General features: G+C 41.1%; 2 protein-coding genes and 1 long non-coding RNA gene across 3 annotated transcripts; all 3 read right to left on the reverse strand.

The window, feature by feature from the left end:
• Positions 1-1665: 1665 nt before the first annotated feature.
• Positions 1666-2382, reverse strand: LOC145651174 (CD59 glycoprotein-like). Its single transcript, XM_081696523.1, has 4 exons — positions 2335-2382; positions 2194-2246; positions 1972-2091; positions 1666-1820 (listed from the first exon to the last, which is right to left on the reverse strand). The coding sequence occupies exons 2-4, from the start codon at positions 2240-2242 to the stop codon at positions 1723-1725; spliced, it is 267 nt and encodes an 88-aa protein (XP_081552649.1). The 5' UTR covers positions 2243-2246; positions 2335-2382; the 3' UTR covers positions 1666-1722.
• A 5084-nt stretch (positions 2383-7466) lies between these two features.
• LOC145651175 (CD59 glycoprotein-like) lies at positions 7467-8183 on the reverse strand. The gene is made up of 4 exons (XM_081696524.1): positions 8136-8183; positions 7995-8047; positions 7773-7892; positions 7467-7621 (listed from the first exon to the last, which is right to left on the reverse strand). Exons 2-4 carry the CDS (start codon positions 8041-8043, stop codon positions 7524-7526), a joined length of 267 nt encoding a protein of 88 aa, XP_081552650.1. The 5' UTR covers positions 8044-8047; positions 8136-8183; the 3' UTR covers positions 7467-7523.
• A 5107-nt stretch (positions 8184-13290) lies between these two features.
• On the reverse strand, positions 13291-13906 carry LOC145651184 (uncharacterized). Its single transcript, XR_014116962.1, has 3 exons — positions 13819-13906; positions 13597-13716; positions 13291-13445 (listed from the first exon to the last, which is right to left on the reverse strand). It is a non-coding gene; the product is annotated as an uncharacterized LOC145651184 (long non-coding RNA).
• Between the last annotated feature and the right edge of the window lie 465 nt (positions 13907-14371).

Below are 14371 nucleotides of genomic sequence, written 5' to 3' on the forward strand. Positions count from 1 at the left end.
CCATCATGAATATACAGTCTTCAGATCCTTCATTAATGCGTTTAGAGACAAACATATCCTGTTCCACCATATCATCCAGAAGATCCTTCTCAAGAGCCAGTTTTTCAGACTGGAGGTTGTTTCACTTTCTGGAACTTCTATTCAGTCACCTGAATTGAAGGATTCAGGTCTTCAGAGACATTGGACAAGAATAAAAGTAGATGGAACTAACATTAGTGACAGGGTTTCAACGACCACCTTAGTAGAGTGCATGATGGCTACGCTGGATATAGAGGGCCCAGGCCATATAAACTCTACTGAGAATTTATTTGCAGCAGCAAAGAGACTGGGTGACCTTTTCTCAAAGGGAGCCACTCACAGGTTCACCTGTGAATTTGGAAAAATGGTAACTCTTGTACTGGACCACAGAATGACCCACTTGAGAAGCAGCTCACATTCTGGTCTCGTGACAAGTATAGAACAGGTCAATCTGAAAGGACACAGAATCTCTGTACTCCCCTTATGTTTTATGTTATTAATATATCCCTTCCCTGCTTAAGCTTTCCTAAATAGCACAACAAACATGACTGTGGTTGCTGTACTTTCTAGTGTTATTGTATTATACATCCAGTGTCCCATGAAATGCATATACAGAAACGATCTGTGTGGGTGTACTAGTTCATGTTCCCAACTCCTCGCTTAGACCAGAGCCTACAGGTGGGCCCATAACCCACCTTTTCTGCAAACTTTATCGTACATGAAAGTTTGACTGCATCACCCTTAAGTAAAATGTCAGTGTAACCCTTTCTCTTTCTTTCGGAGGCCCTGCATTGTGTTAGATGGAATAAAGGCCACCAGGGAACGCAGAATTGTGCTGCAACAGCTGGTGGCGCTGTTGCTATTGGTCAACTTCTCTCTCTGGCTTGCGACAGTTAACGGTTGCTTCCAGAAATAAATCAGGAATCAAAACAGCTCCATTTCTTAGTGTCGCTGATCAAAGTTACAGGCAGTATTATCCCCTTCATGTACCAATTTACTTGCACTAGACAGCGCACATCAAACTAAAATTCACCAAAAAAGGGACAAATTCCAACCATTATACAAATTTTCCCCAAATTACAAAAACAGCCCTTTTGAGGGAGTGAATCCAGTACATGAACGCAGCCGATACCTCAAAACCCATAGGCAGCTTAGCTAGTTAAATTAGCAACTTGGTTAAGGGATCACAACAACAGACAAAAGAATTATTTCCCACCAAACAAATGACATATCTAATCTGTGCAAGACATTGCTGGATGTTAATGTTGTCTAATAATTCATGCGAATCCTTCACAACGTCAAAGTCAGCACGACTCTCCTTCAGAAAATAAAACTAAATGAAACCACAGAAGCAATGTGCGAAACAAATCATGCGCCACCCAGTGGCTCCAACTGGGAACACTACCAAAACCCAGTCTCAAATAAGCACCTTTATTTTACTACCATGTATTGTTGCCCCTTGCCTACATGTAGTCGACCATGAAGGAGTTTCCTGTTACAATGAGCTTTGGCAAGCCAAATCCGTTTGTTCACAAACTTTGCTTTGTAGCAATCACAAAATACAGGTTTCTCAGTAGGAGCTAACCAGTTCCTAATGGACATTCTCATTTTGAATAATGAAAGCAGATCAAAGGCAATAGTCAGACATTGGAATCATGAGTAGATCTTTATTTTTCCCTGAATGTTACTTCCAAGCATGAGTCACTAATTGCAGAGGTCTGTCTGACAGCATACAACATTGACCAGAGGAAGGCCCTGAAGCAGAAGGCAGTCAGACATTTTGATGCATTTCTTGTAGACAACTATGGAGACAAAACCAGACAAAGAACAGTGTCACAGCACAGCACCCTCCTCCTCATGTCTGTGTGGTGTGGGTGCCAACACTAGGCTCAATATGTTCCAGATTTGACAAACTTGGTTAAGTAATTCAATGAGAAGCTGGATGAGACTTACGTATGTTGGCCAGATTAAAAGTGACACAGGTATCTTTAGCAGATCCACATGTTTCAATGGTGTCTGGACATTTGCCACCAGGGATCAAGGGTACACAGTTGTTACATTGTAGGGCAGAACCTGCAAGTCAGGTAATGGGGAGCAATAAGGAGCAATCAATGTTGTATACAATACTAATCATGTGAAACAGGTATTCCCTAAAAGCTGAATTGGACCACTCACCACCCATCACCAGCAGGGCAAGAGCCAGCACCACAAACATGGTCCTCATTATTCTGCAGCACAACAATAAAATCAGTAAGAAGAAAACTCTCCTGCTTTCTTTTAGGGCAAGCCTGTAAAAGAAAACACATACATCTTTACCTGGAATGATATGTAGTCAGGAAGCAATGTAGACTTTGCCCTTCAAGTTTTAACAACACACCTGTTCACACTGCCTCTAAGTCCTCTTTAAAACAGTCTTCCTGTCAGGGGACGGCCCCCTCCTCCTACACTCCTCCCTGTGTTTTTTGATCACCACGCCCCTACATTGTTAATTGGTCGTGTCACACCTGCCGTTCGTTATTGTCTTTGTTAGTGTGAGTGTGCCTGTTTGCTTGGCATTCCTGATTTTCACACAGACCACCACAACATCGGTCATTGCAGTCGACCCCCTCCACTTCTCAGACCATCACTTTGTGTTCTCTCTCTCTTCTCTTTCCATCCATACCTCCCTAACTTGTTCCTCCTCCCTCTTCCCTTATTTCTACTATTTTTTTCATCCTTCCTCACCATGACTCTCTCTCTCTCTCTCTCTCTCTCTCTGGATACAGTTCAAAAACTGTCATTTCTACACTCTCCTCATCAATGAATCTTCTGTGACTTCTCTCTTTTTGACCTGCAAGATCTTCCCCACCTGCCCCCTGGCTAACAGAAACACTCCGATGCCACAAGAGAGCGCTAAGGACTGTAGAGGGGCGGTGGAGGAAAAGTCCTAAAATCAGACCTCATCTTATACCAGTCTCTTCTTTCCAAGTTCTCACTAGAAGTAACATCTGCAAAGTCATCCTAGTACAGACAAAAATTTGAACCACCAGCATCTGATCCACGCAAGCTTTTCACTATTTTTCTTCTTTCCTTATACCTCCCGCACCTCCTCCTTCCTCATCTCTTAATCCTGAGGATTTCATCAGATTCTTTGAGGAGAAGGTTGCAGCAATCCGCCGGTCCTTTTCCTCTGTTCCTGAGCAGTCTTCATTCCCCTACATCCAGTGCTCTGACTTCTTTTTCTCCTCTCTCCTCAGTCCAAATTCATCAACTCCTGACTTTCAGAAATCCGACTCCATGTTCTCTGGATCCCGTTCCCTCCCTTATGTTCCAGACAATCTCAAGAGATTTGCTTCCTTTCATCTCTTTCATCATCAACAACTCTTCGCAATCAGTCTGGCTACGAACCGGCACATTTAACAGAAACTGCCTTCATAGCATTGAGGTAGAAACTTCATGCTGCTAAAGCAGTCAAACTGTAATATGTCTTGATTTTTCTGGACCTTTCGGAGGCCTTTGACACACATTCTCCTCTCTGTTCTCTCCAGCCTTGGTGTGACTGGCTCTGCATGGAAATGGTTTCAGTCCTATCTGGAGGGACGGTCCTATCAGGTAACATGGAGAAGATCCACATTCAAACCATGTAGACTCTCCACTGGTGTTTCCACAGGGCTCAGTATTAGCCCCTTTTCTATTCTCTTTGTTTACTCCTTCTGTAGCTGATGCATTATCTTCTCATGGCCTCTCCTACCACTGCTATGCCGATGACACCCAATGATTTCTTTCTTTTCCACCCTCCAACATGCACGTCTCCAGATGTATCTGAATTAATATCTTATCATTGCATGAATAGTGCACTCAGAGTGATATTGTTCTATGGATTCATTGACTTTATGCATTCAGTCACTAGTTGGCTTTTCAATTTGTTTTTGGGGAGAGGCTCATCTTTTCAACCAAGTATTTCTGCTTGAACATCAAATTAAATATCACTGGAAAGCCAGCTTTCAATAGTCAGTGGCCAAAGAAGCCTCTTGATTCAGTCCATTTTTAATGTCCAGTTTTGCAGATTATTATTCACCCTTGTTTCTCATTTCACACTACATATATAAACCCCACAGGAGCCCACGTTCAGTGCTTCACATTGATGGTGTGAGACACTTTTTTGCTGATGCCTTCACTCTGCTGTGTGATTCTAGCGCTTTTCTTCATTTTTTTTTTAAATTAAAAGTTATTTCCCTCACTTACAATTCACTCATGCTTCTCCAATGTCACATTTAATATATGGTAAGGCGAAGTTTTCAGAAGTTCTTAACATATTTTTGTTGTAATTAAATTAAATGTATCAGTTATATAGATTAACATTTTTACAAATATATTTTATTAACGCATTTGTTTTTAGTATAAAATGTGTTTGTAATTCGTTTAAAAATTTCAAAAATATCAATGTGTTTTCGTCCACCTTTGGTTAATAAAATTTAGAGCATGTAATGAACTTCTGAAGCTTAAGAAAACTAAAGAGAAAGCATAGATTTTCTCAATCTACGAAAGGATACGTCTTATACTGACCTCTTTTCCAATTCCAGCCAATATTTCTATTGGTTCAGAATAATGGCATTACCAAAGAGATGTCGGTGTGCCGTCCGGATGACGGTACAAATTCGACTGTATTGCTCTTCGGATTCTCTGTTTGTTTGCAGTAGTGTAATATCTTCAAATGTTTTTCAGCATGAGGGTGTGAATGTAGACATCAGTCTACTGTCTAACTACACAAGAAGGAAGAAAGATGAGAGAGAGGGGAGAGTGTTGCCACTTCATGACTTTTGGGCATACCTTCACAGAGGCACGTTGTGCACACGGCACGATGGCACAGAAAACAGTCACAGAGAAAAAACTACAGAAGCATTTAACACAATTCTTAGGTTTAAATATATTCAAGGTAATATAAAACAGGATAGGAAACAAACTGAAATGAAACAATCATATAAGATATAAATTCCTTCAACACCAAGCCCTAATTTACTAGTACCTTAGAGTACTATAGTTTACTTAAATGCTAACTAATGCAACCTGTGTCTCCACCAAAGGCACAGAACAGACATATTTGAATTAAATTAAATAATAATTCACTTCAGCTACAGTGTTCCTTCTTCAGATGCTGTATAGAACTTCTGTAAAAGTGGGCTTGTTATTGAAGATGTCTGATTTACGTTTATGGCATTTAGCTGATGTTTTTATCTAAGAAACCTTACAATTCTGAATGAACACAACTTGAATAAGTGAAAATTAAAGGGCCTATTTAGGGGCCCAACAGTGACAACGGTCATACTTGAACTGCCAACCTTCTAATTACTAGTCAAGTACTGTAACCACTGAGCTACCAATGCCCCCTTGTGATGGCTAATGAAATACATAACAAATGAACTTAACTGAATTGGTTTATTTTACAAATATAGTTTTTTGACATACCCCATATCAAATTAGCATTCACTGCTTGATGACACCAGAAAGTCAGGTTCCAATTTGTTGCAAGACAGTGGACAAACCCCCTCTGAATGTTTAACAATGGCATATCATCTGTTGGGTTCTGTCACTGATGGAATTCGGAAGCATTTTCACCTTAACACACAGATAAGTATCAAATCAAATGCTGATGTCTCTGAAGTGAGTTTTTGGTCCACTGCATGTAGCATTTGCAGTAGTTTGATGAGCCATCTTAAGGTGTTTTTCACTAAGCCTCTTTCCGAGTACAGTGGTTCAGGAGACGAACAGCTTGTATATGGTCTAATTGCATCTGTGCTCAAAAATCCCATCATGAATATACAGTCTTCAGATCCTTCATTAATGCGTTTAGAGACAAACATATCCTGTTCCACCATATCATCCAGAAGATCCTTCTCAAGAGCCAGTTTTTCAGACTGGAGGTTGTTTCACTTTCTGGAACTTCTATTCAGTCACCTGAATTGAAGGATTCAGGTCTTCAGAGACATTGGAGAAGAATAAAAGTAGATGGAACTAACATTAGTGACAGGGTTTCAACGACCACCTTAGTAGAGTGCATGATGGCTACGCTGGATATAGAGGGCCCAGGCCATATAAACTCTACTGAGAATTTATTTGCAGCAGCAAAGAGACTGGGTGACCTTTTCTCAAAGGGAGCCACTCACAGGTTCACCTGTGAATTTGGAAAAATGGTAACTCTTGTACTGGACCACAGAATGACCCACTTGAGAAGCAGCTCACATTCTGGTCTCGTGACAAGTATAGAACAGGTCAATCTGAAAGGACACAGAATCTCTGTACTCCCCTTATGTTTTATGTTATTAATATATCCCTTCCCTGCTTAAGCTTTCCTAAATAGCACAACAAACATGACTGTGGTTGCTGTACTTTCTAGTGTTATTGTATTATACATCCAGTGTCCCATGAAATGCATATACAGAAACGATCTGTGTGGGTGTACTAGTTCATGTTCCCAACTCCTCGCTTAGACCAGAGCCTACAGGTGGGCCCATAACCCACCTTTTCTGCAAACTTTATCGTACATGAAAGTTTGACTGCATCACCCTTAAGTAAAATGTCAGTGTAACCCTTTCTCTTTCTTTCGGAGGCCCTGCATTGTGTTAGATGGAATAAAGGCCACCAGGGAACGCAGAATTGTGCTGCAACAGCTGGTGGCGCTGTTGCTATTGGTCAACTTCTCTCTCTGGCTTGCGACAGTTAACGGTTGCTTCCAGAAATAAATCAGGAATCAAAACAGCTCCATTTCTTAGTGTCGCTGATCAAAGTTACAGGCAGTATTATCCCCTTCATGTACCAATTTACTTGCACTAGACAGCGCACATCAAACTAAAATTCACCAAAAAAGGGACAAATTCCAACCATTATACAAATTTTCCCCAAATTACAAAAACAGCCCTTTTGAGGGAGTGAATCCAGTACATGAACGCAGCCGATACCTCAAAACCCATAGGCAGCTTAGCTAGTTAAATTAGCAACTTGGTTAAGGGATCACAACAACAGACAAAAGAATTATTTCCCACCAAACAAATGACATATCTAATCTGTGCAAGACATTGCTGGATGTTAATGTTGTCTAAATTCATGCGAATCCTTCACAACGTCAAAGTCAGCACGACTCTCCTTCAGAAAATAAAACTAAATGAAACCACAGAAGCAATGTGCGAAACAAATCATGCGCCACCCAGTGGCTCCAACTGGGAACACTACCAAAACCCAGTCTCAAATAAGCACCTTTATTTTACTACCATGTATTGTTGCCCCTTGCCTACATGTAGTCGACCATGAAGGAGTTTCCTGTTACAATGAGCTTTGGCAAGCCAAATCCGTTTGTTCACAAACTTTGCTTTGTAGCAATCACAAAATACAGGTTTCTCAGTAGGAGCTAACCAGTTCCTAATGGACATTCTCATTTTGAATAATGAAAGCAGATCAAAGGCAATAGTCAGACATTGGAATCATGAGTAGATCTTTATTTTTCCCTGAATGTTACTTCCAAGCATGAGTCACTAATTGCAGAGGTCTGTCTGACAGCATACAACATTGACCAGAGGAAGGCCCTGAAGCAGAAGGCAGTCAGACATTTTGATGCATTTCTTGTAGACAACTATGGAGACAAAACCAGACAAAGAACAGTGTCACAGCACAGCACCCTCCTCCTCATGTCTGTGTGGTGTGGGTGCCAACACTAGGCTCAATATGTTCCAGATTTGACAAACTTGGTTAAGTAATTCAATGAGAAGCTGGATGAGACTTACGTATGTTGGCCAGATTAAAAGTGACACAGGTATCTTTAGCAGATCCACATGTTTCAATGGTGTCTGGACATTTGCCACCAGGGATCAAGGGTACACAGTTGTTACATTGTAGGGCAGAACCTGCAAGTCAGGTAATGGGGAGCAATAAGGAGCAATCAATGTTGTATACAATACTAATCATGTGAAACAGGTATTCCCTAAAAGCTGAATTGGACCACTCACCACCCATCACCAGCAGGGCAAGAGCCAGCACCACAAACATGGTCCTCATTATTCTGCAGCACAACAATAAAATCAGTAAGAAGAAAACTCTCCTGCTTTCTTTTAGGGCAAGCCTGTAAAAGAAAACACATACATCTTTACCTGGAATGATATGTAGTCAGGAAGCAATGTAGACTTTGCCCTTCAAGTTTTAACAACGCACCTGTTCACACTGCCTCTAAGTCCTCTTTAATACAGTCTTCCTGTCAGGGGACGGCCCCCTCCTCCTACACTCTTCCCTGTGTTTTTTGATCACCACGCCCCTACATTGTTAATTGGTCGTGTCACACCTGCCGTTCGTTATTGTCCTTGTTAGTGTGAGTGTGCCTGTTTGCTTGGTATTCCTGATTTTCACACAGACCACCACAACATCGGTCATTGCAGTCGACCCCCTCCACCTCTCAGACCATCACTTTGTGTTCTCTCTCTCTTCTCTTTCCATCCATACCTCCCCAACTTGTTCCTCCTCCTTCTGTCGCAATCTGCACTCCATCACTCCCTCTTCCCTTATTTCTACTATTTTTTTCATCCTTCCTCACCATGACTCTCTCTCTCTCTCTCTCTGGATACAGTTCAAATACTGTCATTTCTACACTCTCCTCATCAATGAATCTTCTGTGACTTCTCTCTTCTCGACCTGCAAGATCTTCCCCACCTGCCCCCTGGCTAACAGAAACACTCCGATGCCACAGGAGAGCGCTAAGGACTGTAGAGGGGCGGTGGAGGAAAAGTCCTAAAATCAGACCTCATCTTATACCAGTCTCTTCTTTCCAAGTTCTCACTAGAAGTAACATCTGCAAAGTCATCCTAGTACAGACAAAAATTTGAACCATCAGCATCTGATCCACGCAAGCTTTTCACTATTTTTCTTCTTTCCTTATACCTCCCGCACCTCCTCCTTCCTCATCTCTTAATCCTGAGGATTTCATCAGATTCTTTGAGGAGAAGGTTGCAGCAATCCGCCGGTCCTTTTCCTCTGTTCCTGAGCAGTCTTCATTCCCCTACATCCAGTGCTCTGACTTCTTTTTCTCCTCTCTCCTCAGTCCAAATTCATCAACTCCTGACTTTCAGAAATCCGACTCCATGTTCTCTGGATCCCGTTCCCTCCCTTATGTTCCAGACAATCTCAAGAGATTTGCTTCCTTTCATCTCTTTCATCATCAACAACTCTTCGCAATCAGTCTGGCTACGAACCGGCACATTTAACAGAAACTGCCTTCATAGCATTGAGGTAGAAACTTCATGCTGCTAAAGCAGTCAAACTGTAATATGTCTTGATTTTTCTGGACCTTTCGGAGGCCTTTGACACACATTCTCCTCTCTGTTCTCTCCAGCCTTGGTGTGACTGGCTCTGCATGGAAATGGTTTCAGTCCTATCTGGAGGGACGGTCCTATCAGGTAACATGGAGAAGATCCACATTCAAACCATGTAGACTCTCCACTGGTGTTTCCACAGGGCTCAGTATTAGCCCCTTTTCTATTCTCTTTGTTTACTCCTTCTGTAGCTGATGCATTATCTTCTCATGGCCTCTCCTACCACTGCTATGCCGATGACACCCAATGATTTCTTTCTTTTCCACCCTCCAACATGCACGTCTCCAGATGTATCTGAATTAATATCTTATCATTGCATGAATAGTGCACTCAGAGTGATATTGTTCTATGGATTCATTGACTTTATGCATTCAGTCACTAGTTGGCTTTTCAATTTGTTTTTGGGGAGAGGCTCATCTTTTCAACCAAGTATTTCTGCTTGAACATCAAATTAAATATCACTGGAAAGCCAGCTTTCAATAGTCAGTGGCCAAAGAAGCCTCTTGATTCAGTCCATTTTTAATGTCCAGTTTTGCAGATTATTATTCACCCTTGTTTCTCATTTCACACTACATATATAAACCCCACAGGAGCCCACGTTCAGTGCTTCACATTGATGGTGTGAGACACTTTTTTGCTGATGCCTTCACTCTGCTGTGTGATTCTAGCGCTTTTCTTCATTTGTTTTTTAAATTAAAAGTTATTTCCCTCACTTACAATTCACTCATGCTTCTCCAATGTCACATTTAATATATGGTAAGGCGAAGTTTTCAGAAGTTCTTAACATATTTTTGTTGTAATTAAATTAAATGTATCAGTTATATAGATTAACATTTTTACAAATATATTTTATTAACGCATTTGTTTTTAGTATAAAATGTGTTTGTAATTCGTTTAAAAATTTCAAAAATATCAATGTGTTTTCGTCCACCTTTGGTTAATAAAATTTAGAGCATGTAATGAACTTCTGAAGCTTAAGAAAACTAAAGAGAAAGCATAGATTTTCTCAATCTACGAAAGGATACGTCTTATACTGACCTCTTTTCCAATTCCAGCCAATATTTCTATTGGTTCAGAATAATGGCATTACCAAAGAGATGTCGGTGTGCCGTCCGGATGACGGTACAAATTCGACTGTATTGCTCTTCGGATTCTCTGTTTGTTTGCAGTAGTGTAATATCTTCAAATGTTTTTCAGCATGAGGGTGTGAATGTAGACATCAGTCTACTGTCTAACTACACAAGAAGGAAGAAAGATGAGAGAGAGGGGAGAGTGTTGCCACTTCATGACTTTTGGGCATACCTTCACAGAGGCACGTTGTGCACACGGCACGATGGCACAGAAAACAGTCACAGAGAAAAAACTACAGAAGCATTTAACACAATTCTTAGGTTTAAATATATTCAAGGTAATATAAAACAGGATAGGAAACAAACTGAAATGAAACAATCATATAAGATATAAATTCCTTCAACACCAAGCCCTAATTTACTAGTACCTTAGAGTACTATAGTTTACTTAAATGCTAACTAATGCAACCTGTGTCTCCACCAAAGGCACAGAACAGACATATTTGAATTAAATTAAATAATAATTCACTTCAGCTACAGTGTACCTTCTTCAGATGCTGTATAGAACTTCTGTAAAAGTGGGCTTGTTATTGAAGATGTCTGATTTATGTTTATGGCATTTAGCTGATGTTTTTATCTAAGAAACCTTACAATTCTGAATGAACACAACTTGAATAAGTGAAAATTAAAGGGCCTATTTAGGGGCCCAACAGTGACAACGGTCATACTTGAACTGCCAACCTTCTAATTACTAGTCAAGTACTGTAACCACTGAGCTACCAATGCCCCCTTGTGATGGCTAATGAAATACATAACAAATGAACTTAACTGAATTGGTTTATTTTACAAATATAGTTTTTTGACATACCCCATATCAAATTAGCATTCACTGCTTGATGACACCAGAAAGTCAGGTTCCAATTTGTTGCAAGACAGTGGACAAACCCCCTCTGAATGTTTAACAATGGCATATCATCTGTTGGGTTCTGTCACTGATGGAATTCGGAAGCATTTTCACCTTAACACACAGATAAGTATCAAATCAAATGCTGATGTCTCTGAAGTGAGTTTTTGGTCCACTGCATGTAGCATTTGCAGTAGTTTGATGAGCCATCTTAAGGTGTTTTTCACTAAGCCTCTTTCCGAGGACAGTGGTTCAGGAGACGAACAGCTTGTATATGGTCTAATTGCATCTGTGCTCAAAAATCCCATCATGAATATACAGTCTTCAGATCCTTCATTAATGCGTTTAGAGACAAACATATCCTGTTCCACCATATCATCCAGAAGATCCTTCTCAAGAGCCAGTTTTTCAGACTGGAGGTTGTTTCACTTTCTGGAACTTCTATTCAGTCACCTGAATTGAAGGATTCAGGTCTTCAGAGACATTGGACAAGAATAAAAGTAGATGGAACTAACATTAGTGACAGGGTTTCAACGACCACCTTAGTAGAGTGCATGATGGCTACGCTGGATATAGAGGGCCCAGGCCATATAAACTCTACTGAGAATTTATTTGCAGCAGCAAAGAGACTGGGTGACCTTTTCTCAAAGGGAGCCACTCACAGGTTCACCTGTGAATTTGGAAAAATGGTAACTCTTGTACTGGACCACAGAATGACCCACTTGAGAAGCAGCTCACATTCTGGTCTCGTGACAAGTATAGAACAGGTCAATCTGAAAGGACACAGAATCTCTGTACTCCCCTTATGTTTTATGTTATTAATATATCCCTTCCCTGCTTAAGCTTTCCTAAATAGCACAACAAACATGACTGTGGTTGCTGTACTTTCTAGTGTTATTGTATTATACATCCAGTGTCCCATGAAATGCATATACAGAAACGATCTGTGTGGGTGTACTAGTTCATGTTCCCAACTCCTCGCTTAGACCAGAGCCTACAGGTGGGCCCATAACCCACCTTTTCTGCAAACTTTATCGTACATGAAAGTTTGACTGCATCACCCTTAAGTAAAATGTCAGTGTAACCCTTTCTCTTTCTTTCGGAGGCCCTGCATTGTGTTAGATGGAATAAAGGCCACCAGGGAACGCAGAATTGTGCTGCAACAGCTGGTGGCGCTGTTGCTATTGGTCAACTTCTCTCTCTGGCTTGCGACAGTTAACGGTTGCTTCCAGAAATAAATCAGGAATCAAAACAGCTCCATTTCTTAGTGTCGCTGATCAAAGTTACAGGCAGTATTATCCCCTTCATGTACCAATTTACTTGCACTAGACAGCGCACATCAAACTAAAATTCACCAAAAAAGGGACAAATTCCAACCATTATACAAATTTTCCCCAAATTACAAAAACAGCCCTTTTGAGGGAGTGAATCCAGTACATGAACGCAGCCGATACCTCAAAACCCATAGGCAGCTTAGCTAGTTAAATTAGCAACTTGGTTAAGGGATCACAACAACAGACAAAAGAATTATTTCCCACCAAACAAATGACATATCTAATCTGTGCAAGACATTGCTGGATGTTAATGTTGTCTAATAATTCATGCGAATCCTTCACAACGTCAAAGTCAGCACGACTCTCCTTCAGAAAATAAAACTAAATGAAACCACAGAAGCAATGTGCGAAACAAATCATGCGCCACCCAGTGGCTCCAACTGGGAACACTACCAAAACCCAGTCTCAAATAAGCACCTTTATTTTACTACCATGTATTGTTGCCCCTTGCCTACATGTAGTCGACCATGAAGGAGTTTCCTGTTACAATGAGCTTTGGCAAGCCAAATCCGTTTGTTCACAAACTTTGCTTTGTAGCAATCACAAAATACAGGTTTCTCAGTAGGAGCTAACCAGTTCCTAATGGACATTCTCATTTTGAATAATGAAAGCAGATCAAAGGCAATAGTCAGACATTGGAATCATGAGTAGATCTTTATTTTTCCCTGAATGTTACTTCCAAGCATGAGTCACTAATTGCAGAGGTCTGTCTGACAGCATACAACATTGACCAGAGGAAGGCCCTGAAGCAGAAGGCAGTCAGACATTTTGATGCATTTCTTGTAGACAACTATGGAGACAAAACCAGACAAAGAACAGTGTCACAGCACAGCACCCTCCTCCTCATGTCTGTGTGGTGTGGGTGCCAACACTAGGCTCAATATGTTCCAGATTTGACAAACTTGGTTAAGTAATTCAATGAGAAGCTGGATGAGACTTACGTATGTTGGCCAGATTAAAAGTGACACAGGTATCTTTAGCAGATCCACATGTTTCAATGGTGTCTGGACATTTGCCACCAGGGATCAAGGGTACACAGTTGTTACATTGTAGGGCAGAACCTGCAAGTCAGGTAATGGGGAGCAATAAGGAGCAATCAATGTTGTATACAATACTAATCATGTGAAACAGGTATTCCCTAAAAGCTGAATTGGACCACTCACCACCCATCACCAGCAGGGCAAGAGCCAGCACCACAAACATGGTCCTCATTATTCTGCAGCACAACAATAAAATCAGTAAGAAGAAAACTCTCCTGCTTTCTTTTAGGGCAAGCCTGTAAAAGAAAACACATACATCTTTACCTGGAATGTTATGTAGTCAGGAAGCAATGTAGATTTTGCCCTTCAAGTTTTAACAACGCACCTGTTCACACTGCCTCTAAGTCCTCTTTAAAACAGTCTTCCTGTCATGGGACGGCCCCCTCCTCCTACACTCCTCCCTGTGTTTTTTGATCACCACGCCCCTACATTGTTAATTGGTCGTGTCACACCTGCCGTTCGTTATTGTCCTTGTTAGTGTGAGTGTGCCTGTTTGCTTGGTATTCCTGATTTTCACACAGACCACCACAACATCGGTCATTGCAGTCGACCCCCTCCACCTCTCAGACCATCACTTTGTGTTCTCTCTCTCTTCTTTCCATCCATACCTCCCCAACTTGTTCCTCCTCCTTCTGTCGCAATCTGCACTCCATCACTCCCTCTTCCCTTATTTCTA

This window comes from Electrophorus electricus, chromosome 14 (genome assembly GCF_041902795.1).
Source record: "Electrophorus electricus isolate QZ-2024a chromosome 14, ASM4190279v1, whole genome shotgun sequence".
NCBI lineage: Eukaryota > Metazoa > Chordata > Actinopteri > Gymnotiformes > Gymnotidae > Electrophorus > Electrophorus electricus.